The 20,347-nt window shown below is 37.1% G+C and overlaps 1 protein-coding gene across 1 annotated transcript; it reads left to right on the top strand.

The window, feature by feature from the left end:
- The first annotated feature begins 665 nt into the window (after window positions 1–665).
- On the top strand, window positions 666–19,577 carry LOC129262093 (glutamate receptor 1-like). Its single transcript, XM_064100247.1, has 10 exons — window positions 666–2,674; window positions 8,334–8,507; window positions 10,814–11,068; window positions 12,149–12,327; window positions 12,518–12,571; window positions 13,269–13,592; window positions 14,134–14,241; window positions 14,987–15,118; window positions 15,994–16,272; window positions 17,659–19,577. The coding sequence occupies exons 1-10, from the start codon at window positions 2,554–2,556 to the stop codon at window positions 18,886–18,888; spliced, it is 2,856 nt and encodes a 951-aa protein (XP_063956317.1). The 5' UTR covers window positions 666–2,553; the 3' UTR covers window positions 18,889–19,577.
- The last annotated feature ends 770 nt before the right edge of the window (window positions 19,578–20,347 follow it).

Here is a 20,347-nt window from a genome sequence, read left to right as displayed (position 1 = left end):
AGAAAACATTTGTGAGAGCTTTACATTTCATCACTTCGGGCAAAAAAGCAGTAAATACAATGCATAGTTAAAACAATATCATAGGTCACGTGATTAATTAGCCCTTTTTGTTTATTTCAAAGGGTAATGTAACTAGTCTTGTTCTGACTAGATCCATATTCGTATCATACATGACGTACTTGTTATAGTGCACACAGACTATAGCATAGTGTATTGGGATACAACATAGCAGTTCACCATTGTGATATTAGTGTAAAAGCATGCACTGTGCCAATGCCACTGAAGCATGTAGATCACTAATTCCTAATCAAAAGGGAACTATATTATAGTGCACCGCGCATGTTCAACGATTACCTTCGACGTTCTTCGGCTTGCACAATGAAATTTAAAGAAAAGGGCATTTGTTACTATAGATGGAAGAACTACGTTTTTAGAGGCGTATATAGACATGCAAATTATGGGGTGGTTCGCCTCGGCTTTGTGTTATACTAAATCATACGAGCAAAAAGTAACATGATCATGCATAATATTATTCTGCGTGATAAAACCAGTAACAGAATAGATATTTTCCTATATGCTAACCATGAACATAATTATCATTGTTGAGTGGTAAATCATTTCCAAAATTATCGGATAATAATCAGTTAAAGGTGCCGCGGAAACGGGGGGGGGGGGGGGGCTACGGTCTCTATAAAGTACGATGAGTTAATGTTAAATTATGGTTATTTCACGTTAAATCATAAATGAAGAATAATCAACAGGTTTATATGATACAATAAAAGTTCAAAATTCATTAAAATCACTGTATATCGACTAATGATAAAATGCCCCATCCTCTGCAGAATGGCCAACTAAAATCTTCGTTAGTCGAATAACCTCGCAATAAATTTAATTCAAAAATATAATTTGATTTGCAAATAAAATTAACATTATATGATAACCAGTACGGCTTAGCGACATGTCATTAAAAGAAATGATAATTCCGAAGTTATTGCGATGGAAAAAATACCAATGTACTTCTTATTTAGCAACATGGTCAACTATGGCTTATCATCATCATCGTCACCATCATCTGGTACGGGATGAAGGCGCGAGCCTGAACTCCCTGTTGCTTCTTGTAGGGTTAATATTGCGTTATCCGTTATTATTTGGTAGTTCGAATTCAAAAAGCGATGCAGTGACAAAACTAAAAAAAAATGATGTTCTACCATGGGTTACATGATCAGTTGAAGGAATCAGCCTATACTGATTTTTAATGCCTGCAGCATCACACTTTGTTTCCCTATCAACCCATACTCCATCCCTCTCCTGCTGTTTTTTTTTTCTTTTTCTCCAATGTTTTCCCCCATTTTTTTTTAATTCTTTACATTTTTTTCCAAAAAGAACAGCCTTATATCCTTGCAACAATTTAGTTACAATGAACACAATGCATGTCAATGACATTATGATGGTTTTGAGAAATGATGTCATTGCCAGTGACATCATTAATATGGTAAGACCCATATTAAATCTAGGGGAGTTCAAATTTCAAACGAGATCATAATAAAAAAATATACATATGACAGACTGAATATGCTCGTAATATATTTTTCGTCAGCAGAAAAATATGTCAAAATAGTGATTTGATACAAAAAAAAGGATACCATATTATAGATACGATGTGGAAAACACTTGGTAGACTAAATAAAACCAGATAATGTTCCCTCCGATCTGGCCGACCTTTTATAATCCCACTTCAAATATTCAGCTGGCCTTGTCCGTCAGAGCTGATAGCTTAGAGCCTTTTAATCAAAGTAAAATTGCTCCGCGGGACTATATTTTTGCCTCGCGGAGAGTTTTTGTTTCTTCTACTTCAAAAGCAATATCTGTGACACCAATTTTCGATGATAATGGGCGATTTGTCCCAAACAAAGCAAATTCGGGAAAGTATGTGTTGAGAACCATTCTTTAATACTTATTTCCAGTTAAGACCTTGTGTAAAATTAATTTACTGAGGTAAAATATTGCAGAGTAAAATTATAGATCAACTTAAGTGGCGTTCCCCTTGCACTGATATAATTTTCTGCCAAAACTTGCACCAAATTGGATTTCATTATATTTCAGACATTTTCCAGTCAACAAATACCAATGTGTCTAGTAAGGAGATCGATAATCCCTATGATAAGAGTGAAAAATCAGAAAAAATACAACTCCCCAAAAGAGCTGAAAACCGAGACTACGATGTTACACTCGAATGGTTTTAGTTCGAACAGAGAATACCTACGCGGAGGCAAGCACTCTGGAGCGGTGATATTCATATCGGCGGAGAAGCTCGGAGAGCCCTTTTCTTCTACTTTTTGGATGCATCTCAGAAAAAGCGGTATAAGGACACTTAAAACATTCGAGAAAAGGGGCATCATTGTAGTTTTTATTTCGGGAAAAGTGTCTAGGAAGTGAATGATTTATGAAATATAATTCGCTTTGGAAGTAGTGAGTGCCAGGAGAGGAGGGGGTAAGCAAAGGCGATTGGATAGCAGTTGATTTTAGGCTCTTTTGGAAGCGAGAAGGGGCAAAATGACAGGACGACGGAGGAGGAGAGGGGAGGAGACCCCTTCCTGGATACCAGGACTGGTCCAGATCCTTGTTATCATTTGGTTTGGTTCTTTGGTGTGTGATGCAGCAACAGTTGGAATAAGTAAGTAAACCTAAAAAGTTATTTGTTTCAAAGTATGTGACATTGCACGAGTAATCCCGCGGCTTTTAGTTTGGAGGGAATGCAATTGGGGCTGGGGGGGGGGGGTGGCTGGATATGATGATGTCATATGTCCATTTAAGGTCATTGTGACCGTAACTTGAAAGATTGACTACAGGAATGCCGATTTGCACTCATTAACTATGTCCATGAGCTGTTTTGAGTGTGTGTATTTTAGGCTTGATTGTTCGTACAATTGTGCTGAATTAGTATTACGAATACTAAAAGTTTGACTATTTTCAATGGATGAGCGTTAAACGATGTAATAGATGTTCATCCGCGGTGCATTTACAAAAATATTTAGGACAAGTCGAACTTAAATAGTTCAACCGCAATAACTTTGCCTTTGATTGCTGGCATTAAGACTCTTGTTTATGCATTTTGTTATCTTCATCGGTCAATCATAATTATAGTTCTAAAAAGCAGTAAAACGGGCAAAACGAATCAATCATGATACAAAACTGAAAAATGAATTGATTTCGACGATGTGAAAGTTGTTGGTAAGTGCACTTTGATGAAGATAACAATTCTCGATCGAGGTATCACTTTCAAATCGGAGATCAGATGATATAAATGACCGGCGCCACTGAACCTGACCTCAAAAAGCCGGTTGGTGAATTCATCTTCAATTATCTCGAAATAGAATGACAATTTTTTTTGTCTTTCCTTCCTCTTCTCCTCTTCTTCTTTCTCCTTTGTTTTTCTTCTTTTCCTTCTTTTCCTCCCTCTTCTTCCTCCCCTTCCTCCTCCTCCTCCTCCTTCTTCTTCTTTTCTTTGTTTTCTTCTTCTTCCTCCTCTTCCTCCTCCTTCTTCTTCTTCTTCTTCTTTTCTTCTTTTTATTCTTCTTCTTCCTCCTCCTCTTCCTCCTTCTTCTTCTTCTTTTTCTTCTTCTTATTCTCTTCTTATTTTTTTTCTTCTTTTCTTCTTTTTTCCTTCTTCTTCTTCGCAATACAATTTTTTATTCAAAAATTCAGCGAGGACACACATGTATTTGGAACTATCATTTTAATTTTCCATCTATTCTATCTATCTAATTGATGTGTTTAATCATTTTGTAGTGGGGTGGATGTATGTTTGTTTTCAAAATATCTGAAGATACATCTAGCTTTAAAGTCTTCTTAGCAGCACCACAGTGTATTATTACTCTATTTAGTCGTAATAATCATGACAGGAAAAAAATGGAAATAAAACTTGACTTTCACCAGCGTCGAATACTTGGTGATATCCTACACATCAAAATCGGTACATGAAAGAAAGCATATCTAAAAAAAACCACAAGAATATTTCTAACTGAAGTAACACAAACTTTAAATTTCCTCCCTTGTCGCTTCACATGGCATCACTTTACATGACTAGCATCACAGTAAAAGAAACACTGAAAGTCAACAGGGCTATTGATTCGCTTTTCAAGTTCAAAACCATCGGATGACAAACGAACATATGCGAGCAATGCATCAATAACTCGCAATGACTGTCACGTTTTAAACCCTCACGGGTACCATTTGGAGTTGGGTTGAGTTAAAAAGGTACTCCAGAAAACTTTGAATCAGCTGGGGGAAACGTAGATAATCATAATCTGGTAGGTCAAAAACAAGCAGTTTTATGTTGCACAGGTTTGTTTTTTAGCAGTGAGTTCAGATCCGAGGAGGAGGTTGTTCATTGATGACACTTGAGAAAGAATACAAAAAGAGGAAGAAATACGGGGGGGGGGTATGTAAGAGCACGGAGAAAGAGGGATAGAAAGAGATTAGGAGACAAGAAGAGGGAGAGAGAGAGGGGGGTCATATACATACATACATATATATATATATATATATATTTATTTTTGTGGGGAAGGGGGGGGGGGTGCAAAAATACAAACACAGAGCAAGACCGTCTTCAATTGGTAAGCAACTGTCATGCTTTGATCGATGTTCATGATTTTGAGCATACCTAGTACTTGTAGGCATGCTATAGTCTCCATATCGTTATCATACCCTGAAATTCAACAACTTATTGATGCTTTCACAATTCTAGTTAAGGTATAGAACACATATGATGTGAACGGACTTTTTATCTGTGAAAAAATATATATGGCGCTTTGTTATATCATTGATGTAGAATAAAAGAAAGCTAACCAGTCCGTCAAAATGGCCAAGCTCTGAAAATTTATTGGACAAAATCTTGCTGGACGCTGACAGACAACTCAACAATATATGTTTTATGTCCATCGTAATGGTCTACATGGTCTATGAATCACTATAGGTGATGACATCTGAAAAACATCTTCATTGTATCCTTGAAAATATGAAGATTAAAAATAAGTCAGAATAGTCCAATACCAATAAGGACTGCATCCGATGATCTCGTTTTCATGATATGATGAAGTACCGTTTTGTTTAGATCTAAAAAATATTCTATAAGACAAAATAAAATCAAAAGGGAATCGAATTTCATGAGCTGAGATAGCTTTTGATATCGTTATTAATAATAGGCATGATTCATTTTGTATAAATCTGAGATGTGCTGCGATCATTGCCAGATGAAAAAACAAAAAAAATAATGAATGATGACATTAATTTTTTTTCACAAAGTAGTGTGGAAAGAATCCCATCTAAAACTTGGTGAACCTTAACCATTGTGTATGACTCCATCAGTTCTTGGAGGGGTACAAAGAGATAGGTTTACACCCACTTCGGGAATGAAATGGGTAGCTATTGTTTGGCTGGGTCAATGCTAGGGTAATAGCTACGCCACATAGATTTCTCTACAAACAACGTGTATCCGGCAATGAACTTGGATCTACCTTCTACAGGTTCTTTGTGATTTTGATTCTTAGATTATTGGTTAGCCCATTTTGATGGTGATTGCAGGAGAAGAGTGACAGGGGTGTGGAGGAATAGGATATGGAATGGAGAGAGAGAGGGTGTGTGTGTGTGTGTGTGTGAGAGAGAGAGAGGGGGGTGGAAGGGGGGGGGAGTGTCGAGGCGATGGGCGGTCTGGCGTTTTGTTGACGCGGTATAACAGACGTACGTCAGATAAGAATATCATAAACACAAACAAAGTCAAGTCGAATTTAAAACCACCTCCCGGCACTGTATACAAAGATCATGCCAATCATCAACATACAACAGCAATGTTCATGTCTATCTATCAAATTGTATTGTTCACTGATAATAAGACGAAGCTTTTATATTCGGCCTATTAACTGGTGAATCCACAAAAAAAGGATCTTGCTTAATATCATTTTCAATAATTGGTTTCCTTAAGTTATTTTCTTTAATGTAAGTGACATGTGCAATAGACTATATATTTTTTTAAATCTTCGCCATATTGAATGAAAAAAAAATTTGTTATCAAAACCTTGGTCCGAAACGACAGAATACCGAAATTGGGACTAACCTTTCTGTCTTCGTGTTATAAGTTCCACTTGGTCTGTCATTTTCTTATTTCGTTCGCAGCGTCACACCTTTTTTTATCCCTGTATAAAATAAACCGGTAATATGAGTTTCCTACCGCGACCAAGGTCCATGCAATTTGGGTATAAAATGTCTTTTTCTCATTTTCACATTTTGGATATAGGCCTGATATTTGATACTATATACCGCACACGATCATAACTGGGATTATAAGAGAGCTTTGCTCGGGAAGTTCAAACCTTCCCTCAAGAAGCTTGTTGTATTTGGAGGGGGTTAAATCTAATATAAACGTCCTATTTTTCCCACGTGACCTTCTTACGTCACCTCATCAAAATCGTTGTTCTTTTCGTTGACCTCAATTGCATTTCTGAATTTCATCTTGACCTAATGCGATTGAATGTGTTTTGGATTATTTCCCTCTTTGAGTGAAATTGTATCAATTTTCTTTTACAATTGGAAATAGAATGCTTGAGAAAGAGATTGAAATATCTGAAGTCATACCTTATACTTTGATAGTTTAGGACTCCCAGACCATATAAAGAAAAGTTTGGCTTATTAGAATGCGGAATATCACAATCTTTGAAACATTGTGGGCGAGGAGAGAAAAACGAGACACAAGAAATTGATGTTTTTACAATCAACAAAACATTACAGTCAATTTTAAATAGGGTCTATTAATTGTATCTACTATTTATGATGCATCATAAATTCCAAGAAATCATAATTGGGTAACAATGAAATATCTAAAAATATAACACATTGAAAGAAAGTTAAAAAAAGAATTGTGGAAAAATATAAAAAGTAAGAAATCACATAAACCACGAGGGGAAAAAGAAAGACAGAAACCCAAATAAATATAACTTAGTGGGGGTGGGAGAGGGGGCGGGGTGGGTTTAGAGAAGTTCATAGAAAATATACATCAAAGACATCAAATAGCTAAATGGAATTGACTTTATTTTCTTATTGTTTATAATGCCATCTTCAGGATAGAGCAAAATGGAATAAAGTCTATAAAACGTGAACTATTTTGCCTGTTGAACATACAACTGAGCTAAGTGGATCTTGGTATTTTCATGCCATGGGACAAATAAATATACATTTTTAGTCCCCAAGATATCTGTCAAATTTTGATTATTCTTCACCTTTGTCTCGCAGTATGTTTTTCAGTTCAGGCGCGCATATTCGATTGTATATCTATCAGTATAATCTATTCAGTCTCCCTTTCAAACATTTGTAATGTTTGGTACGTGCAGATCTGGCCGAAAACTGACCCAATTACCTCTGACTAACCTTGGTGCTCCAATTGTCTGGACCGATCTGTGGGGATTCTTTTCAATTTTTGTTTAGTTTATGTCAGTTGTTTCAAGGTTAAATATCAGAAAGATAGTTGAGAGCATTATATCATAACTATTTTTTTTTCTTCAAAATGTTGTAATGTTTAATAAAATATATCAATATGAATTATATCATTAATTTTGCATTATTTTCATATCTGTGTCTGTACTCTTTCCACTTCCAATTTCTATTTCTGTTTGATTCTGTTAAAATTTTGGCCCCCTATTCCCTCTTTTCAAAATAACTGAAATATTGTGATGAACATTCCGTATTTTATACATTTTTTATATTTTATAATATTAAGAAATGAATTACGATGGCAACGTCAACTTGGCAAGACCGTATACATAGCACCGCTGACCTTCCTAAAATACTCTCATGTGATTGGCTAATTTGTTCGATCACGTGACGCACCGCAGTGCCAAGCCAGTGACGCTTGACAAGGAATTGGCTTCACAGCCATGCAAATCTGAACACGGCCATACGACGTAAATTATATGCACACCAAATGCATTGTGTGTTACGTTTACATTTAAATCAAAACGGGTAGTAGTAATTATTACTATCATCATTATCATTATTACTTATACTGCGCTTTTCCTATTAGACCCAAAGCGCTTACAATGAACGAATTAAATGGAATTATAGTTATTTCTGAGTCATGGGCTATCGGAACAGGTTGCAGGCTTGGTTACCAATTTGTTTGGAGAATAAAATAACCTGAATGATGTAGACCCTATTTTGTTATAGATATTTAGTTCTAATCCACAGTTTGGTTTAATTCCTAGGCCTTAACCAAAGCCTTCACTGTATAAAATACAATTCTAAATTAATTTTCTTGTTGTCTCTTCCTCTCTTTAAACCCAAAGGTGCCATGTTTGGAGAGGATACCGGGTATGCTAATAATTACCGGACCGTGATCAACGATGGCGTTCTCTATGTGAATCGAAACCAGACATTCCTCGGTGGTATTCATACCCTGGAGTTCATTGATAAAGATAATATCATCCCCAGCAACACATCATACGATGGGTTAGTGGACGGTGAGTTGCCCATTGAATATATATCTACTTTTATTCATTTATTTATTATTTATTTATTTATTCATTTATTTATTTATTTATCTATTTATTTATTTATTTATTTATTTATTTATTTATTTATTTATTAATTCATTTATTCATTTATTCATTTATTTATTTATTCATTTATTATTTTATTCATTTATTTATTTATTCTATTTTACTTATTCATTTACTGACTTACTTGTTTATCTATTTAATTATTATCAATATCATTATCATCGCTATTATCATTATTATTATCATTATTATCATCATCATCATCATCATCATCATCATCATCATCATCATCATTATTGCTATTATCATTATTGATTTTCTGAATATCAGTCGAATATATTACTTAGCTACAAGAATAGCGATGCACATTTTGTTTTTTGTTTTGCTGATCTGTGCCTGTCAGGTCATGGGCCTGTAGTAGGTCCATGTTCAGATTTACCCTAAAATAACGGTATAGCAGAGGCGTCGATCATGGGGGGGCAGGGGGGGGCAACCGCCCCACCAATGAAAATATTGGGGGGGCAAACATATCGTTTTGCCCCCCCAATAATTCCGCATGTGCAAAAAATAAAATAAATCTAAAATCGTGCTCAAAATGTCCGGTTTTCAGATTAGAATATAAAAAAATTTCAGCTCGCGCTTCGCGCTCGCATCATTTCTGTAGCAAAAACCCATACTTTTCATGATTGAATAGGTGAATAGAATGTCCCGTTTTCAGTTCTATACCTCAAAAGAACTCCCACTTCGATTTGCAATAATCTTTTGTTGGATATATTTCTTGTTCTTTATTAAAAACGTCAATTAAACTTTTTTTTTCAGATCAAAATATCAAAATTTTCAGCTCGCGCTTCGCGCTCGCATCTATTATTTTTTGAATTTTTTAAAATTTAATTTGTTGGTGAGATGTGTGTGTGTGCATATATATATATATATATATAATCTATATATATATACATATAGGCATATGTGTGTGTGTGTGTGTTTGAGTCTGTTTGTTTTGTGTGATCGAGCGCCTTTGGAAAGTTGATTCATGATTTTGCCCCCCCAATCTGAAAAATGGATCGACGCCCCTGTGGTATAGAAAATACTACATATCCTGAATCTATTAAAGGTATTATTTAACTTTGTGAGCAGTCGATTTAAAATAATTCTCAAACCAAGATGAAACATGTGTACAAGTACATATATTAGAACTAAAAAACCCTGAAAACAACCATTATTGAGAATGAAAAGCTAAAAATACAAGGCAAACTCCGATTTTGTAATTAGGTGTCTTAAAGACGCTTAAATAGAACACACAAGTGTATGGGATCAAATTAAGATGGTGTTTCCGGTCACTTTATATTTCACTTTTTGAAGCACTAAATAATGATTTTCGGACGCGATTTTTTTCTGGGCTTCATTTTTGTAACATGAGTGTGACCTTCTAGCTCAGATTTTTAAAAAGTCAAATCAATGTTAGCCAATCACTTAAACTCAAAGATTTTGACAGGGATGACTCATCATGAACCTTTATAGCATGGTGCCCGTTCAATTCATTTTGAGATGACAAAATATCTTTATTTGAAAAAGAAAATATGAAAACATCACATTAATACACTAGTTTTTTTTTGGTTATCAGTGAGGCCGCTAAGTGGTAAGGCGATTTCGATTGATTGGTTTCTCCATCAATCCTGATATACCATCTTTTGTCAACCTCGGAGTTTGTTCTTAAATAATATTATGTTTTACATCATATTCTGCCTTTTTTCTTTTTTCTTTTTATTCTTAATATTAATTTTTTTTTTTTTTTGGGGGGGGGGGTTACATTGCTATCATGCCAATCTATTGTAAATATTGTCATTCTTGATGATTACTAATAAAAAAAACATTAATATAAAAAAATATGCACCGAAATATGTATATAATTATGTATATTGATATTAATTGAAACTCAATAACTTTAGTGTAGACAAATGCTTCCCTTATTTATCGAATATAATATATCGTTTCATTGACACGTGTTTTTATCATGATTGATTTTACACGATTCAAGATTGTTTTAAAAGTGAACTTTTCGATGTGTTTTGCTTTATTCATCAGTCGTTTTTTTTATTGGTCATGCAGTTTATTCATTCATCCTAATGTTTTGACATGCCATTAGATTATTTTCTAAACCCTTCCCATATTTTAGCTTCGGATTACAGAAAATGCAATTACATGTATAATATAAATATATCGTATGAAAATGATTGTAAGTCTATGATTTATGTTTATATATTGAACAGCCTGTCAGCATATAGCGACGGAGCAGATCTCGGCACTGATCCTCCCAGCCGACCGGTGCACAGACCACGACGACATCGCCGGCGTGGTCAGCCACGGCTCCAACCCTGTCTTTTCCATCGACCAGGGCAATTTCGGGTCCGGGTCCAAGGCTTTTAAAATGTACCCTACCCCCGAGGACATGACTGAATTCTATGTCGACATCATGACGTATTTCTCGTGGAGGGCTTTCGTCTTATTATACGATGACAGTAGTGGTAAGAATCTAATTTATACTCATTTTGCAAGAATAAAATTGCATTTTGTGTTTGCCAAGTAGCAATGACATTGGTATATTGTTTATAAATGATCAAGCTTTCTACAAAATTATATCTTTTAAATCACCTTTGATAATGTTTTTTTAATAAAGACGGGTCTTTATAAATATATGAATAGAAAAATATTAGGAAATAATTTGGAGCAGAGGAGAGGTACATAATTGAGAATGTGGAAGGCCTGAAGGGGGAGGCAGGTGTTCTCGATTTTAGATAGGGGAAGAATTGGATATAAGATACAGAGGAGAAGGGTGAGATTGAGAGGGGAGTCAAAAAGAGAAGATGGAATTAAGCATGGAGATCGATTGAAATTAAAGACTGAAGAAAGAAGAATGACTAAAAAGGGAACAAAAAACCGACTGATATTTTCAAATGAAATTATATACATTATGATTATGAAATCATATATAAACATGACAATTGCAATCTGTAATTTTCTGTTCAATAATATATTGTTTTAGGGCTCCAACGAGCAAATAGCTCTTGAAATTTGATGTATTATGTAAGATAAGCTGATAAAGTTTAATTGTCCTTCTAACGTGCTTGAAACTTGAATAAAAAACAGTAGATCAGTCAGTTAATCAATCAGTAAAAGGGATTGTAATATGATTACAAGGTGATGAAATCACACTGTCATTGACGATATCTTATTAATTTTGTGTAATTAGCAGAGGAGTAATGAGCCTCCCTCCCTAAAGAGGGGGCTAAACGTGACGTGTAGTTCAAAATTTCCATTAAAAAAATTGTGCCAACAAGCGAAGCAAGCGATCAAACATTTTGACCTTTGAATTTGAATAGAGTAGATTTTTATAGATTTTTTGCAATATTAGTAAATACTGTAATATCATATTTCATATTTTCCTCATTTTCTTTCATTTTCTCCCTTTTTAAAGGGGGGGGGGGGCTTGGGGGACCATTAACCCAATCCCCGCCCCAGCTATACGCCAGTGGTGATAAGGTATACTATATGATTCAAGCAATAAATATAATTATTTGTATATAATTTGTATTTGTCCCTGACAGCCTTTGCCAACATGGAAGGCCTTCTGGAATATGCGTCATCGCAAGAGTGGAACGTAACGGCCGTGGTCCTGGATGAGGACGACTTCGAGAACAACGTCCCAACCATCGAGGATGAGAAGACCACGAATATCTTCCTCATCTGTACTTCGGAGGCAACACTAAGGAGGACCCTTGATAGGGTAAGATATACACTGGAAATTCATGAATGGTCTTTGATGAGAAACAACTTATACTGAAATTGAATTTCATTATCTAACAGATATTTTCCGGAGAGACATTTTGAAGTCATGTCTTGATTTAGGTCAATCGATATTGAGTTTAACAGACTTGACACCATTATATTTACAAATTCTTTTATATATCTTCCAGGCCATTGACCTCCGAATATTAGGACCGAAATACACGTGGATGATCGGCAACCTGGTGAGTATAAATTATAACACCATCCCAAATATCGTATTTTTTATTTTATTTTCCAATTTATTTTTTATCAAGGATTAAAATGAGAGTAGGCCTATGTTAGTCATAATGAAATTGCAGTGACTTACGAGCCCTATTGCTTGTATATGTGTCATATGTTATTTAAAAGTATTCTCTACCCTACTGGTGAACAACATACATATATTAATCTTTACATACATTTTTATACTTGTAGCAGAATGCATATCGTTTGTTAAGAATCTTACAAAAAATTTAACAATTAGTTTCTTGTAAAATCTTGATAGAAAATTAGTATGAGATTTCATCTATTAGTGATTAAAAGTAGATTTTAGTGAATTACAAGTACAGGAGCATTGTCACCCTCCTTGCTCTACAGTGAGATCTGCTTATAATAGTATAGATACCCATGCGATCTCTATAGTCAACATATTTTATTTAATCCGGTCATTTTACTAGAATTGTGAAAACGTTTACTATTTCTTTATTGTATTTTCATCGCTGTTTTATTAATTCAGGGGCACGAACTAGCCTCTATACCGGATACACTTTTAGGCTTACTAGAATTCTGGTTAGGCCTATGCGTTTAATATAGTGTTTTGTTGTAACACTGCAGAATCCAAACATTGGTTAGACATAATATGAAAATAAGCAACATATTCTCTTTCCCGAATGCATGCAGGACTTGGCCATGGACCGGACATTCATGGAAACTTTAGAAGACACCAACGCTTACATCACTCGCTTCAGCATGAACTACACCCGTGACTGGCAGTACGCCCTCCCGACCACCGGTTCATCACAGTTCACCGAGTGGGAATTCCGTGAACGAAACGCCTACGATGCCGCCATCGCCATCGGGCACGCGCTCAGGAAGTACCGTTTGAAGAGAGAAGCCGACGGGGTTGTCGGTACCTCGGTGTTGCCCGGAGATACCCCCATGCCCGCGTGTCCCTCTTCGCCGACAATTGTCGCCACCAACGTGCTCACAAGATACTTAAAAAATGTAAGCGCTGGAGTTTTGACTGTAGTTTGACATTTTCATCTTTGATTGTAGTATATAGTTCCCTCCAATCCTCATCTTTCATATCGTATGTTATACCAATCATCGTCATTATTTTTACTATTGAGGGAAAGAGAAACAGCGCTCAAACCTTTCCTAGCTGATTTGTGAAAATGTAATTTATTCACGGGTTTACATACTGTTGCATCACAAATTGTCACCTAGCACAAATTGTCACCTAAATTAGGCGAGCAACACATACAATCTTATACAATTTTTTTTTTTTTTCTTTCTCTGCTTTTATGATCAATTGAACGACGGGGCAGCTCGCCCTGCTTATGCGTATGTACTTTGTATATCCAAACTTTCAAAGTGAATCAAAACCTTAAAGATGCTTCGTATAAATTGTTTCTTACGCAAATTAAGCTGATTTTAAATTTGAGATCATTACCTAATGAATAACAAACTTGTAGAAAAAAAATAAGAGGATTGGGAGACTATACATTGTCCTGATGTGTAACATTATCTTTCATTTTCATACCAGATAAGTTTTGAAGGCATAACGGGAAATGTCGCTTTCAACGATAACGGAGATCGCACCAATTACACAATTACTATATACAGCGGGCAAGGAGAATCGGTCCATCAAATAGTAAGTACCCAAAAGGCGCAATACCGGTATACATTTTAATTTGGATGTAAATAATGTAGAATGAAGAGAGAAAATTATGATAGTGAATTATGGGTAAGAAATAACACGCCGTTACTGGAATATTTGCTGTACTTATGATTTGTAGGACCGTTGGATCATACAGTATCTCCAGTTTGAATGAAAACGAGGCACTATATCACTCTTTTTTTAAAGTACCACCCTGTCTTACAGTGCAATAGTTATTGTAAGGAAGTTGTTATCAATAAATAAATAATATAGGATTTGTATAGCGCACGTATCCACCTTGCTAGGTGCTCAAGGCGCTGCTATATTACCCCGGCTAAGCTAGTCTACCTGTTCTGGTGCGCACAGCTTTTTGAGGAATTACTTCCTGCCGATACCCATTTACCTCCCCTGGGTCGAGTGCAGCACAGTGTGGATCAATTTCTTGCTGAAGGAAAATACGCCATGGCTAGGATCCGAACCCACGACCCTCTGTTTGAAAGGCGAGAGTCAGAACCACTAGACCACGACGCATCAACTTATCGATGAATCATTATCAATGAAGCCGTTCATCATTCTGTTGGAATAGTGGAAAGTAATATTTAAGGCATGTAAACCATGTAAACGGTTGACCTGTCTGTAAGGTTGGTGGATTCAGTCGTGCGAGGTGACATGTTTTTCCACGATTTATCTTCCCGCCTTCCTTCCAATACACACCCCTTCTCTGTTATCATTTTTACAGCGTGGCATCTGGACCCAGAATGTCAAACATTGGGAAGACACTTGGAAGAGAGAATGGCAAAGCGAGGGTAGACTCAACGTCACCAATTACAATTATGGAAATGATAGACGTATTAAGATCGTGACAATAGAGGTGAGAACATCATTTTCCATAGAAACGCTGATAATCGATTTATATCATGAGATCATGCACAAGGATTTTGAGGGTTTTTTTAATAGTGATAGTATCACGTGTTGATGAATCAAGACTAAGACAAACTTAATTGAATAAAAATGTTATCGCAATATTCTATTATTTGCTGAGTTCCAATTTAAATTGGGACTTTATTTTAAAATCACCCGTGTTTTCGATTGGTAATATGAGTATAGATTCTCAAATAATTTGATATATTGGGATCTAAAGTAGATTATCGTGATGGTATCTTGGAAGAACAAGAGGAAAATGTACAGCGCGTTTCATTAAAACTTGTGACTCGTCATTGTAACTTCCATTGAAATCTTGAACATGTTGAATGCGATTGAATCCTTAGTCCTGTTATTATGGTAGTTGCCATAACGGCAAAGTAACCCTTTATGAAACAGGCCTCTGCACTACGATCAGTGGCGTACCTAGGATTTTCCACAGAGGGGGCAAAACCGTCCGCCAAAGAATTTGACAAGCAAAAAAAAAAAAAAAAAAAAAAAAAAAAAAGGTCTTCAAGCTCGTCAGGGGGGCATTGAAGGTCTTAAAGCTCGTCAGGGGGGGGGGGCAAAAAAGGTTTTTCAAGCCCGTCAGGGAGGCAAAGATACGTTTTTGCATGGGTTGTGACTCGTCAGGGGGGGCAGAGTGCCCCCCCCCCTGCCCCCCCCCCCCCCCCCCGTAGGTACGCTAGTGACTACGATTCATTCACTAAAATTGCAGCGTTGAAACAAAGATAGAGATGAATAAATATGATGATGGAATAATGTTGTGTAGGGTCAGGCCAAACGGATTCCTTATAGTTTCTTCACCGTTTACATTTTCCAAAGGCGGAACCGTTCCTCTTCAAGCGTGAAAACTACCTGGAGCTCCGTCGCCAGGAAAACAGCCTCTACGCTGGCCGACGAAAGCGGCAGATCCAGACAGGTCCCTATACCGGCAACGACCGTTACGACGGCTACATCATGGACCTACTCAGCAGGATCAAAGCTTACATGCGCGGAATCGACTTCGAATACGAGGTGGAGCTCGTCCCTGATGGCAAGTACGGTCATAAGAGCAAGTATAGCAAGAAGTGGGACGGCATGATTGGAGAGGTGTTACGAAAGGTGAGTTTGTGTTGCCCTTCCCTTAAACATTCCCTCAGAGAAATGAGTCTATTCTATACAGTCTTTCTCTGATGACAGTATCCGTAATTTAGAATATTTCTGAATCACGGAGGTTTATTTCCAATTTGTCTAATGCCAATTCGTCTACTACCATTTGGTCTATCATCAGTTCGTCTACTCACCACATGGTCTAATTTCATTTAGTCTACTGCCATTCCGTCTAATACCCTGTTGGCCCAATAACCATTTGGTCCATATACCATTTGGTCTAATTAAAATGAAGTGTTAATTATGCAAAATGAATGAAAAAGATAATGGGTAATAGACCAACTGGTTATTAGACGAAATGGTAATAAACGAAATGGTGATTAGACGAAGTGATAATTGGACCAAATGGTTATTGGACTAAATCGTTGTTAGACGAAATGTTGATGGACAGAATGACATTAGACTAAATGATGGTAGACCATGTGGTGAGTGCACGTGTTGGCAGTGGACGAATTGGCAATTTACCATCACGGAGGGGCAATAGGGGTGACGCCTGTCGTCATTATCGTAACTTTTAGATTTGTTCAAAACATCTAAATTCTTCTCTTCAACAGTTTTCAAAGCGCATTTTGTTTGGTTCCCCATGCCCTAACTGCACTGAACTAAATGGCGCGATAGCTCAGTCGGTAGAGCGGGGGTATTGGATTCCGGTGACCCGGGTTCGATTCCCAAGTGGTGCGCTAGTGCCCTTTGGTAAGGCATTTATCCTCATTACACGGCCCCTCGGAGAGGACCTTAAGCCATAGGTCCCCTGGTTGCTTGCTCACAAGCATTCGTGCTTTCTTAGCAGTCAGGTAAAAACCTCGGTATGTCTCATGAAAAACAGCACAGATTATTTCAAAGTAAAGATTTTGTTATCTGAATGTTCTTTTGAGAATAAATTGAAATGCAATTGTGAAGTTGAATAGAACGATTTATTAATTAAAAAGACTTATTATCATAAGATGATCAGACGCAGATATGGCTGCTGTAATCATGGTTGCTTTTGCCACATACTTGTTTTAACTGATTAAATTACTTGTTTACTGTTTTGGATTGATGTCTTATTTTTAGATGAAAGCAGAAATTCAGAATGAATAGCATGCTTAAAGATGAAGAAAGTGTTTTTTTTTTTATATATATACATCACTTTTGTCATTTCCAATGGAAATGGAAGGATTCACAGTCTTCAATTTTGTTCATGCATTGCAGAACGTATCGCCATTATATGTAATTTATGGTGACTGATTGACAAATCGAAACTGACAGACTATGGCAACAAGAAATTAGCTTTATTCAATATAAACATCTATAATTTGATGTGAACTAAAATGAATTTATTTTTTCTTATAATCACAGAAAGCGGACATCGCTGCTGCTCCCATCACCATCACCAAAGAGCGCCTCAAAGATGTCGAGTTCACAGATTCCTTCATGAGTGGAGGCATCAAACTTCTCCTCAAGAATCCTTATTACATCAACCACAATCCATTCCGTTTCCTTCATCCCTTCGGCATCGAAGTCTGGTTTGTCAACATTGGAACATTCCTCATTGTTGCTGGTCTTCTGTGTCTCATTAACTACTTTGATCCGTACGAGTGGAAAGCCGCAGCCGAGCGTGGGGAGACATTTGAAGAGAATGGCCGCAACTTCTGTTGGAAGAACTCGCTTTGGTACTGCACAACTACGCTATTCCTCCAAGGATACGATCGCGCTCCTCGCTCCAACGCTGGACATACGCTCACGGCCTTTTGGTGGGTGTTCGTGTTGGTCATGGTGTTCGTCTATCTGTTCAATCTCCCTGGAAAGCTCAACACCAACAAACGACTCACCTACATCAAGAACCCCGATGACCTGACCAACCAAGCTGATGTGAATATTGGTACGGTGTACGATGGCTCTATCCATTGGTATCTCTTCAAATCTGGAATCCCAGCCTACAGCCGCATCTGGCACCGGATGTACCATAATCCCGCGAAGGTGTACGTCGAAAACACCACAGTTGGTATCCAGAGGGTACGAGATAGCAACGGCAAATATGCTTTCCTTGGAGAATCCGGTGAGCTGGATTACGCCGCCAGTCTGCGCCCGTGTGATCTAATCGTAAGCGGTGGGTACGTGGATCGTAGCACCTACGCCATGGTCGTCTCAAAGGGGTCACCGCTCGGCGACCACCTGTCATATGCCATAGAGACCCTCAGAGATACTGGTGTCCTGGAAGATCTTCAGAGAGAATGGTGGGGCTTGGACAGAAACTATTGGCAACGCTGCAGGAATCTCACCCGCTACGAACGACAGGGTATTTTCTCCTTCACCGTCAGTGATATGGAAGGCGTCTACTTCTTCCTCTTGCTCGGGTTCGCCATCAGCATCCTTGTGTTCGTTCTCGAGATCATGGTGTATGGTTGCAAAGGAAGAGAGAAAACCTCAGGACAATCCGGCGGTGGCGGCGGTCGTCAGCTGAACGGCACTGGGAGGGGAGGGATTGGATCCAGCAAGTCTGGTGGTAAAAAGTCTGCATCCGGTGGTGGTGGTGGTGGTGGTGCAGGAGGAGGTGGCGGAGGAAATGATCCCAACTTATGGATCTAACATTCATCTAAATCCTCCCAAGAAACTTTCGAATCAATCACTCTTTGTAAAGTCCTCAGGACGGAGACGAGCTATTCCTTTATGACGTCCCTTTTCTCTTTACATGATAAATTTTCAGTGCATTTTCTTATGTAACAGTGCATGTGTTATGATAAATCACGAGCGGGAACTGTTTCACCCTTTTCATAGCATATAAACCCTATCAAGATTAAACATAATTATTGTTAATTGTTTTTGTGACAATACCCGGGAGGGGGAGATAAGTGAATAGAGATCATAGTGTTCCTCAAAAATATCTTTCAATATAGCATTCCTCAAAAGTTGTGTTGTATATAATATGCCTAATATGTTTTATGGTAATGCCATAAATTATTATGATGATATTACTGTAAGAAAAAACGTACTAGAATTCATGATCATGTTTTAAATGAATGTATATGTTGCACTCTCTGTTCAGTTTATTTGTCATGAAGTATACGTTCTTTCAAAAGTGACAATGCGGCTACTTTTCATATACAACCTGTTTGATTTATCTTGAATGATATTCGTGTTTGAAAGTTTTGTATAAAATGAATTGGATGTATGATATGATATTGCAACTTCAAAAACACACGTTGCTAAGTATATTGAAATAAAGATGAGAGTGTTTTTTTAATTGTCATAAAATACATATGTATGAAGTAACAATACTTCCTTTCAATGTTTTTTTTATTTTTAGACACTTATGACCATGGTATTGGTGGTATAGCGAAATTGACGATAGATTGATATTGATGATCATGATATTTTGATGTTGATTATACGAGGTTGGTAATGGCAATTGTCGAGTTTGATTAGGATTGCTACCTAATGGATATACAAGATATGACGGCGATGATGAAGATGATGAAGGGGAGGATTGTGATAGTAATGCGGATGATAAAGGATTATGATGATGATGATGATGGCGGTGATATGATAAAGATGCTGATTGTGATGAAGGATGATGGGATGATGGTGAAGATAGACAGCTATATGTATGATTGACTACTCGGGGGCAAAGAGAGGGAGAGGGGGAGAGAGAGAGAGAGAGAGAAAGGGAGCGAGGGGGAGGTCGAAATTTGACGTTGCTTTTGTATTTCATAATTATCTTGGGCTTTATTGCTATAACTATAGCCTAATTATTAATGCTCTTCTTAATCATGGACTTAATGCTAAGGAGTTTAGTAGTATTCCAAAGTCCCTACATTTATTGCCTTTGCAGCTCTCTTTGTCCACTCAATTCCTCATCACACGAAAAGCTCAACCCAGAGGGCGCTTTAATGAGCCAGCCAATTTTAAATGCATGCTCCGGGCTGAAGATAATTATCTTAATAAATAAAGTAAAATTTACAGAGCAAACTGCTAAAAATGTTATCCAAATCGGATGAAAAACAAGTAACGAAGTTTTTGAATTTTAAAGATTTGTATTATTCCGGTG

Source organism: Lytechinus pictus, chromosome 5 (genome assembly GCF_037042905.1).
Source record: "Lytechinus pictus isolate F3 Inbred chromosome 5, Lp3.0, whole genome shotgun sequence".
Classification (NCBI taxonomy): Eukaryota; Metazoa; Echinodermata; class Echinoidea; order Temnopleuroida; family Toxopneustidae; genus Lytechinus; species Lytechinus pictus.
Note: the sequence above shows the minus strand (reverse complement) of the source record. Positions and strands in the feature narration are given on the sequence as shown.

Excerpts from the sequence above, each read along its gene's own strand:
- LOC129262093 (XM_064100247.1), top strand. The coding sequence starts at position 2,554 with ATGACAGGACGACGGAGGAGGAGAGGGGAGGAGACCCCTTCCTGGATA. Across the intron at positions 11,069-12,148 it reads ATTATACGATGACAGTAGTG|CCTTTGCCAACATGGAAGGC; the intron begins GTAAGAATCTAA and ends TGTCCCTGACAG. Across the intron at positions 15,119-15,993 it reads TTAAGATCGTGACAATAGAG|GCGGAACCGTTCCTCTTCAA; the intron begins GTGAGAACATCA and ends CATTTTCCAAAG.